The sequence below is a fragment of the Rhinatrema bivittatum genome, chromosome 2 (genome assembly GCF_901001135.1).
Source record: "Rhinatrema bivittatum chromosome 2, aRhiBiv1.1, whole genome shotgun sequence".
Lineage (NCBI taxonomy): Eukaryota > Metazoa > Chordata > Amphibia > Gymnophiona > Rhinatrematidae > Rhinatrema > Rhinatrema bivittatum.
The window spans coordinates 240287116-240308626 of record NC_042616.1 but is presented as its reverse complement, the minus strand read 5'-3'; the positions used below and the strand labels follow the sequence as shown (position 1 = coordinate 240308626).

Here is a 21511-nt window from a genome sequence, read left to right as displayed (position 1 = left end):
AGTGTTTGTATAAAAAAAAAACAACACAACCCCCCCCCCCCCCCCAAAAAAAAAAAAAGTAGCCAAAAGCTAGAAATAAGCTAGGAGCAGTGTATACCTAAGTAAAAAGGTTGAAAAGTTCAGCTCAGTTACTCACCTTGGAAAGGTGTTGAGGTAGTGTGACTTGGTTTGAATAGGTACCAACATTTGTTAATCAAGAGAGCAGTGAGTCACTCTGGCTGACTAACTGAAGTTAGACTGATTGTATTTCCCAACCCACCCACCCCTCGCCCATCCACCCATAGCTCATCCTTTAATTTATAGGCAGGTGCCACTTTCACAAAAAAACAAAACAAAACCCAACAACAAAATCTTTATTGAGAGTTTGATCAGACCCTGGTAGGCCACTACCAGACATATAGTGAATTCACTAATACATTTAAAGGACATTAGACACATTCCTACTCCCATAGCAACCTAAAACCTAACTAGGAACTGATCAATATTGAGATGAAGGCAGCAGTCCAGCAGCAAGAGGGGGGCTTCCCAGTCTTTTGCATCGAGTGTCACATGTATGATTTTTTTACCCACCGGTGAGAAGTTGTGCATGCGATGCAAAGAACTCCTGGCTCTCAGAGAACAAGTCCGATCTCTGGAGGCTAGAGTGGCAGACCTGGAGGAGTTGAGGCAGACAGGTATATAGATGAGACCTTCAGGGACATAGTAGCCAAGTCCCAACTTCAGACTGGCAGCCCTGGTGCTTCCTTGGAGGAAGAAGGTCTCATGATGGGAGAGCATCAACTGGGTGCAGCAGGAAAGGATCCTGTAGCAAGGACCTGCTCTCCAGGTGATGCATTGTCCTTTCACACTGAGGATATCTCCTCAAGGCCTACTGCCCAGGAGGGAAGGGTTAGGTCGGCCGTCATAGTTGGTGATTCGATTATTAGGAATGTAGATTAACTGGTGGGCGTGAGGATCGCCTGGTAACATGCCTATCTGGTGCGAAGGTGGCGGACCTCACACGTCACCTAGATAGGATTTTAGACAGTGCTGGGGAGGAGCTGGCTGTCGTGGTACATGTGGGCACCAGTGACATAGGAAAATGTGGGAGGGAGGTTCTGGAAGCCAAATTTAGGCTCTTAGGTAGAAAGCTTAAATCCAGAACCTCCAGGGTAGCATTCTCTGAAATGCTCCCTGTTCCACGCACAGGTCACCAGAGGCAGGCAGAGCTCCGGAGTCTCAATGCGTGGATGAGACAATGGTGCAGGGAAGAGGGATTCAGTTTTGTTAGGAACTGGGGAACCTTTTGGGGAAGGGAGAGTCTCTTCCGAAGAGATGGGCTCCACCTTAACCAGGGTGGAACCAGACTGCTGGCGCTAACCTTTAAAAAGGAGATAGAACAGCTTTTAAACTAGAACAAAGGGGAAAGCCGACAGTCGCTCAGCAGCACATGGTTCGGAGAGAGGTATCTTCAAAGGATACTAATGATGCATTAGAATTAGGGCATCCCGACAGTGAGGTTCCAATAATAAGAAAAGTAGTCCAAATGCCTGTAACTAAAAACTCACCTAAGCTAAAAAATTCTAACTTATCCCTATCAATTAAAAAGCAGAATGAAAATACAAACAAAAAACAAACTTTGAAATGTTTGTATGCTAATGCCAGAAGTCTAAGAAGTAAGATGGGAGAATTAGAATGCATAGCAGTGAATGATGACATAGACTTAATTGGCATCTCAGAGACATGGTGGAAGGAGGATAACCAATGGGATAGTGCTATATTTATTTTTTTATTTTATTTTATATACCGGCAGCTGTTTGCACATCGTGCCGGTTTACAGATAACTTACAACCAAGGATATAAAGGCAAAGCCTTTACAAGGAACATTTTGTAACATAAACTCAGTAACATAGCAAAAAACAAGATAAATAAATAGGGGAGGGATGGATATGGGTGGACGAGACAAGGGAGGGGGCGGGGGGAGGGTGAGAAGGATACATAGGGAAAAGATATGTACAGGGGTTTGAGGAAAAAGTGATAAGCACATAGATTATATACAAAGTAGTATAAGGGCAGAGGAGCAATGATTGAGGGAGAGAGGCGTTTGTGCTAACTAACATTTTAGGATTGTAGTTCTTTGGGGGTGTGGGTGCAGGGTGTGGGTCCTGGGGGGGGGGGGTGTTGGTGAGGGGTATATATTTATACCGGGGTATAAATTATATCGCAATGACAGAAAGGAGCACCCGGGAGGCGGTGTGGTGCTTTATGTCCGGGATGGCATAGAGTCCAACAGGATAAACATCCTGCATGAGACTAAATGCACAATTGAATCTTTATGGGTAGAAATCCCTTGTGTGTCGGGGAAGACTATAGTGATAGGAGTATACTACCATCCACCTGGTCAAGATGGTGAGACGGACAGTGAAATGCTCAGAGAAATTAGGGAAGCTAACCAAATTGGTAGTGCGGTAATAATGGGAGACTTCAATTACCCCAATATTGACTGGGTAAATGTATCATCGGGACACGCTGGAGAGATAACGTTCCTGGATGGAATAAATGATAGCTTTATGGAGCAATTGGTTCAGGAACCGACGAGAGAGGGAGCAATTTTAGATCTAATTCTCAGTGGAGCACAGGACTTGGTGTGAGAGGTAACGGTGGTGGGGCTGCTTGGCAATAGTGATCATAAATTTGATCATAATATGATCAAATTTGAATTAATGACTGGAAGAGGAACAGTATGCAAATCCATGGCTCTCGTGCTAAACTTTCAAAAGGGAAACTTTGATAAAATGAGAAAAATTGTTAGAAAAAAACTGAAAGGAGCAGCTACAAAAGTAAAAGAAAATGTCCAAGAGGCGTGGTCATTGTTAAAAAATACCATTCTAGAAGCACAGTCCAGATGTATTCCACACATTAAGAAAGGTGGAAAGAAGGCAAAACGATTACCGGCATGGTTAAAAGGGGAGGTGAAAGAAGCTATTTTAGCCAAAAGTTCTTCATCAAAAATTGGAAGAAGGATCCAACAGAAGAAAATAGGATAGTGCATAAACATTGGCAAGTTAAATGTAAGACATTGATAAGACAGGCTAAGAGAGAATTTGAAAAGAAGTTGGCTGTTCTGAAGCAGAAAGCCTGTGAGGGAGTCGGTTGGACCATTAGATGATCGAGGGGTTAAAGGGGCACTTAGAGAAAATAAGGCCATCGTGGAAAGATTAAATGATTTCTTTGCTTCGGTGTTTACTGTAGAGGATGTTGGGGAGGTACCCGTACTGGAGAAGGTTTTCATGGGTAATGATTCAGATGGACTGAATCAAATCACGGTGAACCTAGAAGATGTTGTAGACCTGATTGACAAACTGAAGAGTAGTATACACCCCAGAGTTCTGAAGGAACTAAAAAAATGAAATTTCAGACTTATTAGTAAAAATGTGTAACCTGATTCATTGAGCTTCAAGATGGTCGGGATAATGTCAGGCAATGTACCCATGATGGCGTACTTATTTCCTCAAGCCGGGACTGAGACCCCTTAGGTTTTGGAGCAAATGGATGCACTTATATGGCAATGTCGGCCGAGGTCTTTCCACTCTTGATGGCGTGCTAAGGTCACCCTTCTGGCTTTGCTAGCGACTTCAGCTATTGCAGGGTTCCAAGATCCTTCTGTTGCATGAGGGCTCTGAAGCTCTGCATATCGATGCTGTCTTGGAGCTATATCCCTTCCAGTCATGGCCACTATTAGGCAGGGTCATGTAAAAGATTTCAAGACAGACCTAAACTCAGGTTTCTGATGGCTCCAGCTTGGCCCAGAGACTGTGATAGGCCGATCTATGGAGGCTACTGTTTGGCAGTCCTCTCAAGTGGCTGCCCTGACTGGATCTATTGCTCAAAGACCCATTCTACATGATGATTCTTTTCCTTTGGTTATTGAAGCATGGTTATTCTGCTGCAGTGATTCCACCTTGCACTGAGCTGAGACTTTTTTCCTACATCTCTGGGTTATGTTAGCATTTGGAGTGTTTTCGAGGCCTGGTGTGAAGTGCGAGGTTCTCGGCCTCTCAAAGTGGAAATTCCATTAATTTTTGGAAGTTTCACGTGGCAGCAAGACAATGGAGGGCCTTGATCTTCCCCTCTGCATGTGTCTTGGTTCTTGAAGGGAGTTAATTTTTGTTCTCCCTGGTGGCTACCAGTGCCCTGGTTCTGGATCCTTGGTGGCTCCTGCCTTTTGACCACTACATAGCCTTTCCTGGAAGTTACTTTCCTTAAGGATGGATTTTTCTATGTGTGACTCTGGGGGTGATGCAGTTCCAGACTGTACCTTCTGTTGCCGAAAATGTTTTTGAAGTTTCATTTGAATTGGTCTATTTCTTCTGCCTGTGGTGGGCAGGAATGGAAATGAGTAATTTGTTTCTTGCGTACCTTGGATGTTGAGCAGCATCTGAGATGATGTTTGGAGGCTACTAAACATGTCAGGAAGTCTGATCAATTGTTTCTGCTCCATGGTGGAGGTAAACAAGGGAAACTGACAATGTGGGCAACTTTAGCTTGTTGGAAAAGGGATGTCATCACGGTTGCCTGTGTGGTTGCCTAGATTCCTTTCTCTAATGGACTTAGAGCACATTCCTCTAGGGCTCAGGCGCTATTGTGGGCAGAGCCTTGATTATCATCTCTGGCTGAGTTTTCCCAGACAGCGATATGGCCTGTCTTGTGTACCTTCCCAAACCTTATGCTTGGCCGTTCGAGCTCCGCAGGGTGCAGTTTTTCAGGCGTGCAGTCTTGACTGGACTGTGGGCAGCCTCCCTTCATGTTCAGGAGTAGCTTTGGAACATCCCACTTTTGGGGATTGGTCTACCTGAGTGCAGAGGTAGGAGAAATTACTACTTACCTGATAATTTCCTTTCCTGTAAGGAAGGTGTGCCAATCCCTGACCTGCTCTCAACTGCCAGTTTTTTGCATTGGTTCGCTCTTTAGGTGCAAATGTTGCAGGGTGGTGTTCCTGCTATTCGTTGGAGGACTGGTAAGTGTTTTACCCGGTCCCTCAGTTTAGTGAACTTTAATTATTTGGTCTACACTCTGTGTTCTCTATGGGTTGGAAGCATGATTGATTGATTGTTATTAATCATTTCAAGTATAATCAGTTTGTCCACAGTTTGGCTTTTCGAGAGAATACTGGTAGGCTGCTGTCAGGTCAGAGCTATATATCCATGATGTCAGCTTTTACTCCATCTCCATCTGCTGGTAAAAGTGCATAACCCACTGGTGGGGATTGGCCTGCCTTCCTTAGAGGAAAGGAAATTATCTGGTAAGTAGTAATTTCTCCTTTCAACTATTCAGCAAGTGGAAGCTCAAACCCTAAGAAAGCAAAAAGCTTGCTCAAAAATCTGCCTGTTCATTTTTTTGAGTGAGTCAGTTGGATGTGACATGCTGATTTCTGAAAAGATCTCCATGATCTATGAATGAGACCAGGGTAAGGACACTCTGGTTCCCATGGCAGGCCATGCACATGTGCCTAGGGGAAAACATTCTATTTGCTATAACACAATAGGACCAGAATAAAATTCTGCCTTCCAAATTAATGCTCATCAGTCAGGAATGCAGAGGTCTAGTGAGTTTAATGGGCATGTATTTAGAATTCAAAGTTTAATTTCAGTCCTGTTAACTATATGCAAATCAATGTTATTGGTGCCTTTTCACTTTATTCCACAGGACTTTTTTCATGGTTTTGCATTAGTGTTTTGTTTTTTCCCTATGCACCATCAATGGCTGTGTTTGGAACTAGAATGTCTGCATGTTGATAAAGGTTAAAAAGAGCCATTTTCCAAAACAAATAGTGACAACATTGATAGTTCCCATTAGAATTTGTTCTTTGAGGGAAGGATTTGACCCCATTTCTTCACATTAGGTGGCCCTGGGTCATTCCCCGATCCAAACAGTGAAAAACAGGTTCCTACAGATGGGAACCTAATGAAGGCAGCCCTGCCTATATGCTTTATGAGTCTTCCATACTTTTTGTCTCAGCATTCTGCTTTTTTCTGAAGATCCAGAGGTTTCTGCACTTGAACATTCTTATAATGTACCGGTCTTCATCCAAAACAGGAGATCTGTAGCAGAAATCTGAAAGCTTTAAAAAGATAAATGTCTGTGCAAGCACATTCATCTATTTATTTTTTTATATTCTGGTTTTTAGCACTTCAGAGTGTACATCAAAGTGGATTGCATTCAGGTACTATAGGTATTTTCCCTATCCCCACTGGGCTTTCAATTTAATTTTATACCTGAGGCAATGCAGGATAAAGTGACTTAGCCAAGGTCACAAGGAGCGACAGCAGGATTTGAACCCTGGTTTCCAGCCCACTGCTCTAACCACAAGGCTACTCCTCCACTCCATGATCATATGATCCTGTGGTAAAGAGATTTCTCCCTACTCTTATTTCACTTTAGAACCTGAACCTCAAGTCCTTTTTTCAGTCCTTTTCATTGTCCAGCCCACGCTGTCCCCTGTCAACGCCTGCAGAAACTGCTGAGTAAAGTAGTTGATTGCTACTTTTTGCTTATGTTCAATACATTGTTAGCATTGTAATGCTGGAAATCAAATGTGACTGTTTTCTCAGTCTGAAGCGACCAATAAAAAAACTGTCTGTGCTATAACATTACTGCCTCTAAGATATATGATTATACTAATTATATTTAAGCACCTGATAGATTGTTTACAGTTTCTCCAAGGATGCAAAAGCATATGGAATATTAAGGTAAAGATCATTATGTAATGTCAGGTTCCTTCAGAATAGAGCTGTACCAAGCACAGCAAAATGGGAATTATTCAAGCTTAAAATATTACTTGAGATGTAAGCAGACAAAATTATCATCTGCCTAAAGAAATTAAAAAAACTCAAACTGAAGTAAAATGCTTTTATTATAACCAATTCTTAGAAGTTCAGCTTGTTCAAATTGAAAGCTGTAGGAGTACAGGATTAAAGAAGTCATCAGAGCCACAAACTATTTGAATGCAGCTAAATAAAAGCATAAACTGTTTATCTATATCCCGCATAGTATTAAATTGACCCTTTGAGCACTTTTTTTGGGGGCCATCATCTTTTGTTTTGAATGATGTGACTGTCTTTCATGGAGAGACAGTTGCAAATCATCTGAAAGTGGGTAAAAAAATTTAAAAGATTTATTAGCGGCATTAAGATCTATTTTCAAGACAATTTCTACCATTCTGTGTTTAAAGCAAAGCTGTTTCAAAAATTGTGCCTCTTATCATTACCAATATTCCCATAACTTGGCCCTTTGTCTGTAATCTCTTGGTTAGTAATGATTCTGAGCTGCAGGGACCATGCAAAGTATCACTTACAAAGGTCACACACAAACTGTATAAGAACAAACTGATAATTTTGCACTACCACTCTGTCAAGAGTTGGATTCAGTCACTTCAGAGCATATACTGTTTGCCCGCCAGGTAAGGTTGTCATAGCATCCCAAGTCAACCGAACAGGCTGGTCCAGTCCAGGGGGGTCTCCATTGCATGCATGAATTTGTAGTTCTGATTTTCCAGCTGTTTTCCCTAACACAATTCCATGTATCCAATGGGGCAAACAATATTGAATCAGCCTGTTCAGTTGGCCTGGGATGAGATGGCAGTGAATCTTTTAGCTGGCACACATCCCCGGAAGCAGCAGCTGAAGAATAGCCTATGTGTATGGGATGTGTGAACTTGGATTTGAACAGGATACTCAAAGTGAAGGGATGGATTTGCAAGGATTATGAGGACTATACTAATTCTGCCCATAAAGAAGTGTATAGGTATAAATATTTCCCCAACATATGTGACCCAGAAATGGGGTTGATATTCAAAAGCCATTGAGATGGATAACTGAAAAGTTATCCATCGGAACGGCTTACCCAGCTATATTCAGCTTTTATCCAGCTAAATTTGAGCTGGTTAATGAGTTAGGTGGCTAGAATTTAGCCGGATAAGTCGGGGGTGTAAGTGGAAGGAGTTGAGTTGGCTGGTTAAGTTAACTAGCTAACTCCGATAATCAGAGTTAACCGGTTCAAAGAGCTGTATTAAAGTTAGCCAGCTAACTACTTAAGTGTGGCTGCACTACCGAATATGCCGCCAAAGTTGACCGGATTGTGTCTGAATATAGACCTTTATATGGTTAAAAGTGTTCCTTTGCATTCCTGTGGAAATTTTTGAACTCTGCCTTGATGCAGTTGTGTACAATTTCCACTAATGAGCCTGGTAAGGTTAGAATGCCATGTCATTACAGGTATGCCCATTACCCTATTGGCATATAACATCTAATACAGGGGTAGGCAACCTTTTTGAAGTGATTGGCCAAGATTTAAATCAGAGGTAGGTAATGCTAGTCCTCATGTGCCACATGCCTGCCAGCATCTTCATCCACCAGATTCTTTTCACACAACTCTTTTTAATTGATAATTTTCAGTTAAAATATTTGAGATTTGTAAATTTGACTGAAACTGATAGCTTTTTCTTCACATAAAAATAAAATTTCAAAAAAAGAAGAGAAAAACATCACCCCTCCTCCCTAATACACCTATTAGCAAAATACAAAAGGCCAGGCTGCTATACATCCCTGTACAGAACTACACACTAGTTAGTAGAAAATCTCATCTCTGTCACACATGCAGATCCTCAACAAATACAGAATAAAGTGAAAATAAAAACTATAAATAGTAACATGCATAAAAAAACTGAACTGGAAACAGCAAAAGGCCAAATTGTATGCAGTGCAACAATGGAAAAACAAGCATTACCATGCCTCATAAAACATCAAACAACAAAAGTAAAAAATATAAAATAATCAGAATAGTAAAACCATACCAATAAAAAGAATAAATATGTCAAAAAGCTGACAAATAGAATAACATCCAATAATTAAAAACTCAATTTTTAAAACATTTTCCCAACACCAATAAAATATTTCAAAATAGCAAACACATCAAAAAACACTGACTAATTAAAAATGTATAAGGATAAAAAACCCCCCCAACTTTCCATACTTGGGAACTTTTGATTTCCAGACTCCCTGCGATTGTCATAAATTAGTTGGGGTTGGGGGGAATGCCCACAAACCTTTCCTTCTCGCACATACTGTACACAAGCTCTCCAACACACTAAAATGCTCTCTCTCTCTCTTCTACATGCAATCACACATACACATCTCTCTCCCCCACATACAATCACACACTAATTCACTCCCTCTTTCCCCAACATGCATAAGAACATAAGAAAATGCCATACTGGGTCAGACCAAGGGTCCATCAAGCCCAGCATTCTGTTTCCAACAGTGGCCAATCCAGGCCATAAGAACCTGGCAAGTACCCAAAAACTAAGTCTATTCCATGTAACCATTGCTAATGGCAGTGGCTATTCTCTAAGTGAACTTAATAGCAAGTAATGGACTTCTCCTCCAAGAACTTATCCAATCCTTTTTTAAACACAGCTATACTAACTGCACTAACCACATTCTCTGGCAAGAAATTCCAGAGTTTAATTGTGCGTTGAGTGAAAAAGAACTTTCTCCGATTAGTTTTAAATGTGCCCCATGCTAACTTCATGGAGTGCCCCCTAGTCTTTCTACTATCCGAAAGAGTAAATAACCGATTCACATCTACCCGTTCTAGACCTCTCATGATTTTAAACACCTCTATCATATCCCCCCTCAGTCGTCTCTTCTCCAAGCTGAAAAGTCCTAACCTCTTTAGTCTTTCCTCATAGGGGAGTTGTTCCATTCCCCTTATCATTTTGGAAGCCCTTCTCAGTACCTTCTCCATCACAATTATATCTTTTTTGAGATGCGGCGAACAGAATTGTACACAGTATTCAAGATGCAGTCTCACCATGGAGCGATACAGAGGCATTATGACATTTTCCGTTTTATTCAACATTCCTTTTCTAATAATTCCCAACATTCTGTTTGCTTTTTTGACTGCCGCAGCACACTGAACCGACGATTTCAATGTGTTATCCACTATGACACCTAGATCTCTTTCTTGGGTTGTAGCACCTAATATGGAACCCAACATCGTGTAATTATAGCATGGGTTATTTTTCCCTATATGCATCACCTTGCACTTATCCACATTAAATTTCATCTGCCATTTGGATGCCCAATTTTCCAGTCTCACAAGGTCTTCCTGCAATTTATCACAATCTGCTTGTGATTTAACTACTCTGAACAATTTTGTGTCATCTGCAAATTTGATTATCTCACTCGTCGTATTTCTTTCCAGATCATTTATAAATATATTGAACAGTAAGGGTCCCAATACAGATCCCTGAGGCACTCCACTGTCCACTCCCTTCCACTGAGAAAATTGCCCATTTAATCCTACTCTCTGTTTCCTGTCTTTTAGCCAGTTTGCAATCCACGAAAGGACATCGCCACCTATCCCATGACTTTTTACTTTTCCTAGAAGCCTCTCATGAGGAACTTTGTCAAACGCCTTCTGAAAATCCAAATATACTATATCTACCGGTTCACCTTTATCCACATGTTTATTAACTCCTTCAAAAAAGTGAAGCAGATTTGTGAGGCAAGACTTGCCCTGGGTAAAGCCATGCTGACTTTGTTCCATTAAACCATGTCTTTCTATATGTTCTGTGATTTTGATGTTTAGAACACTTTCCACTATTTTTCCTGGCACTGAAGTCAGGCTAACCGGTCTGTAGTTTCCCGGATCGCCCCTGGAGCCCTTTTTAAATATTGGGGTTACATTTGCTATCCTCCAGTCTTCAGGTACAATGGATGATTTTAATGATAAGTTACAAATTTTTACTAATAGGTCTGAAATTTCATTTTTTAGTTCCTTCAGAACTCTGGGGTGTATACCATCCGGTCCAGGTGATTTACTACTCTTCAGTTTGTCAATCAGGCCTACCACATCTTCTAGGTTCACCGTGATTTGATTCAGTCCATCTGAATCATTACCCATGAAAACCTTTTCATTACGGGTACCTCCCCAACATCCTCTTCAGTAAACACCGAAGCAAAGAAATCATTTAATCTTTCCGTGATGGCCTTATCTTCTCTAAGTGCCCCTTTAACCCCTCGATCATCTAACGGTCCAACTGACTTCCTCACAGGCTTTCTGCTTCGGATATTTTTTAAAAAGTTTTTACTGTGAGTTTTTGCCTCTACAGCCAACTTCTTTTCAAATTCTCTCTTAGCCTGTCTTATCAATGTCTTACATTTAACTTGCCAATGTTTATGCTTTATCCTATTTTCATCTGTTGGATCCTTCTTCCAATTTTTGAATGAAGATCTTTTGGCTAAAATAGCTTCTTTCACCTCCCCTTTTAACCATGCCGGTAATCGTTTTGCCTTCTTTCCACCTTTCTTAATGTGTGGAATACATCTGGACTGTGCTTCTAGAATGGTATTTTTTAACAATGACCACGCCTCTTGGACATTTTTTACTTTTGTAGCCGCTCCTTTCAGTTTTTTTCTAACAATTTTTCTCATTTTATCAAAGTTTCCCTTTTGAAAGTTTAGCACGAGAGCCTTGGATTTGCACACTGTTCCTTTTCCAGTCATTAAATCAAATTTGATCATATTATGATCACTATTACCAAGCGGCCCCACCACCGTTACCTCTCTCACCAAGTCCTGTGCTCCACTGAGAATTAGATGTAAAATTGCTCCCTCTCTCGTCGGTTCCTGAACCAATTGCTCCATAAAGCTATCATTTATTCCATCCAGGAACGTTATCTCTCTAGCGTGACCCGATGATACATTTACCCAGTCTATATTGGGGCAATCACACACATGCTATCTCCCACATGCAATCACAAACGTGACGTCACGATATATATACCCCTGCACTCACATCAGCCTGCCAGTATTCTCCATTTCCAGCAGATGGTGGACGTGCATTTCCCTACTGCTTTCTGTAAATGTCTTGGAAGGGCGAGGACTTCGTGCTGGCAGAGACATGAGAATTGAGGACAAACTTGGCCCATGGGAACAGAGCGGCCCAATCATTTTGTTGAGTTTTTAACATAGGAGTGGAGGAATTGTTTCAGTGTGCGGTTCGTCCTTTCCACTTGGCCATTTGCTTGTGGGTGATAAGCGGTCGTGAAATTGAGCATGATATCAAACCTCTTGCAGAACGCCCTCCAAAACTTCGCCGTGAACTGGGTGCTGCAATCAGATACTAGGTGTTTGAGGAGGCCATGAAGACGGAAGATGTGCTGTACGAAGAGCTGGCAAGTTGAGGGGCCGATGGAAGCCCTGGGAGCGGGACAAAGAGTGCCATTTTGGAGAAGCGATCGACCACTATCCAGATGGTGGTCTTGCCTTCGGAGGGTGGTAGATCCACAATAAAATCAGTGGGTATATGCATCCAGGGTCCATTAGGCGCCGGTAGGGGCAGCAGCAAGCCCCAAAGTCAACCAGATAATGGCTTTTGTTGTGTGCATATGGAACACGCATCCACGTAGACTTGGATGTCTCTCCTCATGGTGGGCCACCAGTAGAACCACTGGATGGAGTTCAAAGTATACTCCCACCCTGGGTGCCCGGCTGTATGGGAGTCATGGGCCCACCGGAGAACCTTCTCGCGTAGTCAGCATGGCATGTCCGTCTTTCCCAGCGGTACAGAGACAATAGTTGCAAGCAGCACATGAGCAGGATTGATGATATGGCGTTGTGGCTCCGGAGTGTCATCGGGGATGAATGAGCGAGACAAGGCATCTGCTTTGATGTTTTTGGTCGCTGGTCGGTATCGAAGCACGAAATTGAATATTGTGAAGAAGAGTGCCCATTGAGCTTGTCGTGGGTTCAGGCGCTGGGCTTGGTGCAGATACTCCAGATTTTTGTGGTCAGAATATACGGTGATGCAGTGCTGAGCACCTTCCAACCAGGGCTGCCACTTCTCAAAGGCGAGTTTTATGGCTAGCAACTCCTTGTCCCCAATACCGTAATTCTTTTCGGCTGGTGAGAAACGTCTTGAAAGGAAAGAACAGGGATGTAGCATGCCAGTGGAGGAATGTTGGCTTAGAACAGCCCCCATCACTTCGGAGGAGGCATCTACCTCCACGATGAAGAGTCTTTGGGGGTCCAGGTGCTGGAGACAGGGTTTGTTGAGGAAGGCCGCCTTTAAAGACTGGAAGGCCGCCTGGGCCTCCGGGGGCCATCACTTGGGGTTAACTCCCTTCCGGGTCAAGGCGTGAGAGGTGCGGCTAGACAGGCGAGGCTGTGAATAAAACTCTAATAGTTGGCGAAACCAAGAAATCTTTGTAAGGCTTTGAGGCCCATTGGTTGTGGCCATCGTTGAATGCTGGCGAGTTTCTCCGGATCCATAGAAAAGCCCTGTTTCGAGACTATGTAGCCTAAGAAGGGCAGGCTCTCCTGTTCCAACATACACTTCTCCAGTTTTGCAAAAAGTTGATATTCTCTGAGGCGTTGGAGCACCCGGGCAACAGCTTGGCAATGGGTGGTGAGATCTCGGAAAAATATGAAGATGTCTTTGAGGTAGACGACTATGCATTCGTAGAGCATGTCTCAAAATACCTCGTACATCATGTGTAGAGTATGGAGGCAAGGAACACACTTGAGGCAGCTTTCATCGCAGGCAGGAAGAGAAAGGAAAAGGCTGAGCCCTCACGAGGCTCTTCCTTTTATTGTACATTCATACAAAGGCAGATGATGTATCATTACATGATTGGCTACTTTCCCATAGCAACAGACGAGTCCCTACACTATTGGCTTTGGCTCAGGGGGTGTGCACGGATCATTTCATTGGCTGCTGAAATCTATACCTCCTGACTTTGTCCTGCCTCTGACTAGGGAACACCCAGCCCCTCTTTCAGGCTATCAGGATTAATTATAAGCCAGAGAAATACATGAAGTCAGGTATCCTCTCCTTGGCAGAGAGGCTTAAGCACAAGTGATGCTTTTATTCAGGCAAATGTCAGGGAGAAGGGAAGTTAGTGTTTAAACCCCAATGAAATGGCTTGCTGGCAAGCGCATATTTCCCACATCTCACCCTTTCTGTTTTTGTTTAGGAAGCTCAATAAAGCTTTAGACCCTTACTGAAATCTGTTATGTCTTGGTATGGGCTGGAAATAGGGGAAGGGGGATTATGGAGAGAAGAAAGCTAATTCGACGTGGTGTGCCAGCTGCCGATGAGCTCCTGAATCTCCATATCACACAGAGCTGGTGCAGGTGGTGTGCCAACGCTGCAGGGCTCATGATTCCCTATTAGGCATCTTACAAGACATCTTTGTATCTGGGCTGAGAGCAAGGTTTCAGTATGGATATGAGGTTGGGTATGCACTGAATACAGCATCACAGGCAAATAATTAAGATAATTACAGTAATTATAATAGAAATCACCCCTTTGAGACCTGAAATATCAGGGAGCCAGGACCATAGCCAGTCCCATGGAGAAGTAGGTATTCTGTCTGAAAGTGGTGCATCAGCAACCATGGTTTCTATCTGCTCTATGGTATGTGTGAGGTTTGCTTTATAGTCTGATATGTACACACAGCAATGAGATCCAATTAATGCACAAACACCACCCTTTAAGGCTAAAATGGTTTCTAAGGTATAGCTGTTCTGTAATGCTACTTCTCTAATCTGAGAAACTTCTGTTGTGAGTAGTTTTAATGCATGGACTGTCTGATTAAATATGGCAGTCGTCCAGTTAGCTAGGATGTGTAAGTCTCTGTAATTCATATCTGTCCCCATTGGGGGAAACAGGCTTCTAGCTATCTGAGTTTCTGTAAACTTTTCTATGGGATTATTTATCGCCTCCCTTTTGTTACGGAGCCTTGCTTTGGGTAAATTTTTGACTGCATAGTATGAGGGGAGGATGTAGCCTAAAGTGCATCTGTCTTTCCATCTTGGGGAAATGTACATATATGCTCTACGCCCACATAACATCCATATGTTTCCTAACAGATTAGTGGACATGTCATTGGTTATCATTTGGGCTATATAACTACAAAAGGTAAATCCTTCATCCCCTCTATACTTTCTGTACTTGCTTAGGTCTCCCACTGCACATCCTGAAATCTGCCAATTGCATACATATATGTGGTATAATTATGTAAGTGTTCAGTGATTAATACAAAAGTTCGGTTACAATATGGATATTTCCCACCTGAAGTCCCTTTCCCATCCCCTGTATCATAGTCCCAACAAAGAGCGGCAGTCTCTTGAATACAGCTACCAATGTGTAGTATGGTATTATTAACTGGAGAGTTAATGAAAACACCTCTCTGTAAAGGATAATTAGTCCATACTGTAAGGTTAAATGGTACAGCATGCATCAGTCATTCTCCGCGGGCTTGGGTTGGCATGTGTGCGCAGATCCAACAGTCTGTTCGATTCAACAGGTGTGAAAAGTTCTGTCAGAGTCCTTGTTCTGAAATCGCCATAGCTGGAGAAATAAGGCAAAGGAGGAGGGTGCAGAACACAATTGTTAATGAGTTGGCATTCAGGCAAGAAAAAGCGGCTAATAAGTTCTCTGGAGTTTTCTCAAGGCCTTGCTGTTCTAAGAGTTGTGCAGATTGGTTGGATAGGGCCTTGATCTGTCCCCAGATCATGTGGTGCTGCTTTTTGCAAGGAGTCCGGTCTCTGTCCTTCTGAGGGCTGTGGAGGCTCATGGAGAAGTTGGGGATCGGGTCCTGTGGACCTGGACACCTTTCCATCGTTCCACGGCTTCATATACCTGTGGAAGCAAGCAGAGAAACATATCCTCGTTCCCCATTTTAAGGGAACGGGACCGTACCAGACATTAAATATTCTATACAAAACTGATGGCTGTGGGTGACTAACCCTAGTCCCATAATGATTACTCATGGCTGTGGTCTTAAATTTGAAATGTTTGGATGATTTAAAGTGATTTAAAACAATACTTTGTTCTTGTTCAGCCAGTCCTTCTTAGGGGGAAAGTTCTGTGCGCTAGCAATTCAAGCTATAAACTTAAATCTCAGAGAAATGGAGTCATTTTAAATGTGAGCCAAATAAACTTTGCAAAAGGGAAACTTTCACATGTAATTTACACAGAATATTATTCAAATCTCAGTACAGTTTTAACATAAGGTTCTGCATACACTTTGTGGGGGAAATACTCTCAAAGTATGCAGATTTTTTGTAACTGAATTCAAAGACTAATAGAAACCATTTTTTTTTTCAAATCAGTACTGTTTGTAAAGAGAAACCATTTTTTTTTTCATAGTGATATTTTCTTTGCTTGTAACGCAGGAGTCTAATTAAATCCTTTTTTTCATATTGATATTTTCTTTGCTTGTAACGCAGGAGTGCAGCTGCCTGGCCCAAGGTCTTATACGCTGATTTCTTTGAAGACCTGGGGGCATAGCCACTGCTCATGGCATTCCGGGCTGCACTCAACTCTATTGCTGCCACACCTAGTTCTTTGTTTCTTTCTGTAATGGGAAAGGCTTGAATCCCTTTCAATAATTCCTCTTTTGTGAGATTTCCATGTTCTAGGTGAAATCCCATGCTGACCACGGCACATAAATTGTTACCGGGAGCAGTGGTTTGAGATGGTAATTTACCTGGACAAATTGGTGATGCAGAATTAATGACTGTCTCAGGCAATGGCAAATGGGTGTACAGGGAGTTGGTGGTTGGTGGGGGAAGGGCTTGCAGGCAAGATGGAGGAAGGCTAGTTTTTCTGACCTCAGTGTTTTCTATTTCCTGGGGCCTTTTCTCTGAGGTGGACGCAGAGGAAGCCACAGGAGCCATGTGAGTGTGTGTCCCCAGATGTTCTATTTCATTTTCTGTCCCCCTTTGTTCATGGTTCTTTTCTGTGATGGGGAAGGCTTGAAGTCCTTCCAACAATTCTTTTTCTGTAAAGTTTTCTTTCTGCGGTTTCTGCTGAAATTCAATGCTAATCGCCCCACCCAGGCCAGGTTGTGGCTCTATTGTTCTCAAGGGTTGCTTTTCTGAAGAAATGGGGAAGGTGTGAATTGGCTTGGGTGTGGGTATGGAGAGCTGATACAAAGAATTTGCTGTCTCTGAGGGAGACTGAGCATAAGATGGGGGAAGGGTATTCTGATTGAGTCTGCCTGCTTCTAAAAGCACATGGTTTGAAACTGCTGTCTTTAAACTTTTTTTTTCTATGTGTTCGATGGCCTCTGTACATTTTTGCCAGATTAATCTTTGCTTTATGGGAGCTCTGGGAGCCATATGAAGACAATTGCCGATTGAAATCCATTCCTGGGTATTTAGAGTATTTAGAGTTCCAGAATACCAAGGGCAACGGCAAGCTATTTCACTTATTAATTTTTCTAAGTCCCCCAGGCTGACTTGCGCTATTTTTCTTCTGGTGATGAAATAATGATTATTGATGATTTGCTGCAGCTCCCTGGCATGTAGCCTCTGCTGTACAGTCAAATCATTGCCCATGCTCACGAGTGTGGGGAACAAACTTGCTGAGAAATACTTTAAAAATACTAAGAAGTACTTTTTTTTAAATTATTACGATTGCAAATCTGTTGAACGGTACGTACCTTTAAGCTATGACCAGCCGAAATAAGCATGGAGTTTATCATCACTGTCGGGCTCACCAGAAGTAGAGTATGGAGGCCAGGAACACACTTGAGACAGCTTTCATCGCAGGCAGGAAGAGAAGGAAAGAGCTGAGCCCTCACGAGGCTCTTCCTTTTATTGTACATTCATACAAAGGCAGATGATGTATCATTACATGATTGGCTACTTTCCCATAGCAACAGACGAGTCTCTACACTATTGGCTTTGGCTCAGGGGGTGTGCACGGATCATTTCATTGGCTGCTGAAATCTATACCTCCTGACTTTGTCCTGCCTCTGACTAGGGAACACCCAGCCCCTCTTTCAGGCTATCAGGATTAATTATAAGCCAGAGAAATACATGAAGTCAGGTATCCTCTCCTTGGCAGAGAGGCTTAAGCACAAGTGATGCTTTTATTCAGGCAAATGTCAGGGAGAAGGGAAGTTAGTGTTTAAACCCCAATGAAATGGCTTGCTGGCAAGCGCATATTTCCCACAATCATGTTTTGAAAAATCGTGGGCATATTACAGAGTCTAAAGGGTATGACAAGATACTCGTAATGGCCATCTCTGGTGTTGAAGGCGGTCTTCCATTTGTCGCCGCTCCGGATACAAATCAAATTATACACCTCCCAGAGATCTAACTTGGAGAAGATGCAGGCTTCTTGTAGGCGGTCGAAGAGTTCTGTGATAAGTGGCAAAGGATAGTGATCCTTTTGGGTGATGGCATTTAGCCCATGGTAATCAATACATGGGCGGAGCGCCCCATTTTTGTTTGCCACAAAAAGAATCCCTCCCCTGCAGGAGAATCGGAGGGCCAGATGAATCCTTTGGCTAGATTTTCTCGGACGTAGTCTGACATGGCTTTTGTTTCGGTTCGGGAAAAGGGGTAGACCCGACCCCGGGGTGGCTTGGTGCCGGGTAGCATGTTTATGGCACAGTCGTACTGACTGACACATTTGTTTGAACTAGCTTACTTTAAAAATTTTAAAAGTAAAAAATATTTTTGGTATGAGGCACTAACATGCTGTATGAGCAGACGCTGGCTTTAATTTTTTAGCTTTTAGTATTATTTTACGAATTTGTCTTGTTTTATGATTTAATGATTTTATACCTTTTATTGTTTGAGTATTTATGATTGTATGTTATCTTTCCCTGTACGTACCCGGATCAGTCCAGACTCCTGGGTTTTGCGCCCACCTTTAGCAGATGGAGATAGAGCAGTTATCAAAACAACGCTCAGCCTATAAATAGAATGGTGCCACCATCTGTCTCCAGCAGATGGGGGAGGTGCCAAACCTACAGTCTGGGCTGTGTGCTTACTTGGTTATTCTTGTGTTTAATTAGATTAGGGTTTTTTTTGTCCTTTGTTTTTCTGGCTTGTTTAAGCTTTATTAAAAAAAAAAAAAAAAAAAAAGAGCATAAGAAAGCAGCTTGTGTCAGCACAGTGGTCGTTAGCATCCTAGGTGGTTGCTAGGTTCTGAGAGAGCCATCCCATGCTGGTCTGAGGCAGCTGCTTCACAGGGTCGAGGGCCCTACTTATCTTCTCAGCAGCTGGGTACAATACCGGGGAGCCCGGCTCACTCCACCCGAAGGAATCAGCAACTTGGACCACCGCCGGGCAAGTTTTATAATTTAAAAAAAAAAAAAAGCTTTATTTTCGTTTTCTCCCGCGTCTACTCTCTCTTTCTCCCTCCCTGTCTCAGCTCGGCGTTTGCTTTTTGTTTTTGGCTGTTTCTTCACGATTTTCATCAAAATTTGTTGTATTTGGTTTAATTTTAATTTTTCTGTCATAACTCGATGCCGCATTCGTCGGTTTGCCGCACATGCAGGTTGGTCCGCGCGTGTCTCTCTAGGGAGGATCTTTGCTCTGATTGTATCCCGGGTGGGGAGGGGGTCGTCGGGAGCCGGAAAAAATGTTAATTCTGCAAAATTAGCAAAAGCAAAGTCTGCCCGAGTCCCTGTGGGGACCTCTGCTGTAATTCACTCTAAAGCTGATCAGTTCCCTTTCGTGTGGGAACGGGGGCTCTTTTTCAATCTTTCAGGGTTGTGACTAGTGCAGCGCTGGCGGAAGGGATTTTACCTCCTCCTTTTTCTTCCCAGCAAGGGGTTCCAATGGACAGGGAACCTTCACACCCTATTTCTCCTGCCATGGAGGATAGCTCCGAGGGGGCCTCTGACTCCTCCTCTTCCTCTTTTTCCTCACAATTTGTGTTGTTGCACCATAAAGCTTACAAGGCAAGGAAGTTAGGGAAGCTGCAATCTGGCAAAAAGGATGTTTCTCAGAATTCTAAGTCCTCTGCTAAGAAACGGTCTACCCCTAAGGGAGGTGCAGAGCCTACTCAGCCTAAACTTATCTGTCATTCCGGGTTTTCCCAGATTACTCCAGATACTTCTAGTCAGGACACTGATCCAGATGACCCAGACCTCCAGCCCAAACCCCCGCAGGAGGTGGATGTAGACTCTGATTTACAGCACCATAGCGCAATGCGTGGGACGCATGCTGGGGGAGGAGGATAACCCAAAGATGGTGCACCTTTTTAGAAAGGAGGAGTTGTGTCCCCTTATTCCTGCTATTTTAGCTGAACTGGGCATTGAATGTCCCCCAGAGGAATCTAAATTGGGTGCTATGGATCCGGTGTTGTTGGATCTGAGAGGCCCTGCTTCTTCTTTTCCTTTTCATTTCTCGGCTACAGATTTGCTTTTCCAAGAATGGGATACCCCGGATCTGAGTTTGAAAGTGAGTGAGGCCAAGGACAAGCTAAATCCTCTGCCAGAAGATATAGCTTTAGAGCTGCTTCGAGTACCCAAGGTAGATGCGGTAGTGTCCGCTGTTACCAAGAAGACCACAGTTCCGGTCACTGGAGCTACAGGTTTAAGGTTTATTTAACATTTATATACTGTTGTCTCAGCATAGCCTTCACAGCGGTTAACATTTCAATAAAATACATAAAAGTAATGAAATAATCATATCATAAAATAATTAACAGCTAAAATAATTAAAAGATCAGAAATTACAAAACCCATTAGCTGTTAAAGAAAGATTAAAAGTAAAGCATAGTAAAACAGATGTTAAATAGATAAAATGCTAAAAGCACATATTTAGGATTCAGGAATAAATAGTTAAAAGAAAAGAAAATGCTGTAAATGTTAAGTTAGTGTGCATGCCTATTTCTCATTTTCAATGTAAGCAGCATTAAACAGCCATGTGGTAAGGTCGACTTTAAACTTGTTTTTATCCTGTTGCAGCCTTAATTGAGATGGTAGCATATTCCACAGTTTTGTTCCTGCTATTGACAGAGCTCTCTCTCTTACTTGGCCGAGACATGCACATTTAATTGTAGGGATTGATAGGGGTCCTTTATTGGCTGATCTCAAATTTCTTTGCGGAGTATGCAGCCATAATGCAGTATTCAGCCATTCTGTCTTCTCTCCATAGATTATGTATTATGCATGCTGTTTTATACTATATTCTAGAGTTAATCGGCAGCCAATGTAATGCTATCAGTGTTGGTGTGATGTGATCACATCTCTTTTTTCCCGTCAGAATTCGAGCCGCATCATTTTGGAATACATGTAAAGGTCTAATGGTGGACTGTGGAATGCCTAATAGCAGCACATTACAATAGTCTATGTTGGCAAAGAAGTAAGGCTTGGAGAACAGATCTAAAATCATCTGGTTCTAATAGTGGTTTCAATCTTCCCAGGGTTAGCAATTTAAAGTATCCGTCTTTTAACTTGGTGGCAATGTGCTTTTTCAAATTAAGTTCTGTGTCTATTATCACTCCAAGATCTCTGGCAAATGGCGAGGGTACTATATTAATGTTCTCAAAATTAAATACCAGGATATTCTGTTGGGAACTTTTTCTTTCTAATAATATTTCAGTTTTCTCCATGTTCAAAAGTAATTTCATTTGTAGCAATAATTGTTTTATAGTATTCAATTAGACAGTGATTCATTTATAGTATAATCGACATCATTTTCTACAGGAACTAAAA

At 42.4% G+C, this 21511-nt stretch overlaps 1 protein-coding gene across 1 annotated transcript in view; it reads right to left on the bottom strand.

The window, feature by feature from the left end:
- Positions 1-20538: 20538 nt before the first annotated feature.
- BFSP2 (beaded filament structural protein 2) overlaps positions 20539-21511 on the bottom strand; it is a 40760-nt gene continuing 39787 nt past the window's right edge. Inside the window, 1 exon segment of the mRNA XM_029587069.1 lies at positions 20539-20542. Within this exon segment, the coding sequence (XP_029442929.1) occupies positions 20539-20542 (4 nt within the window).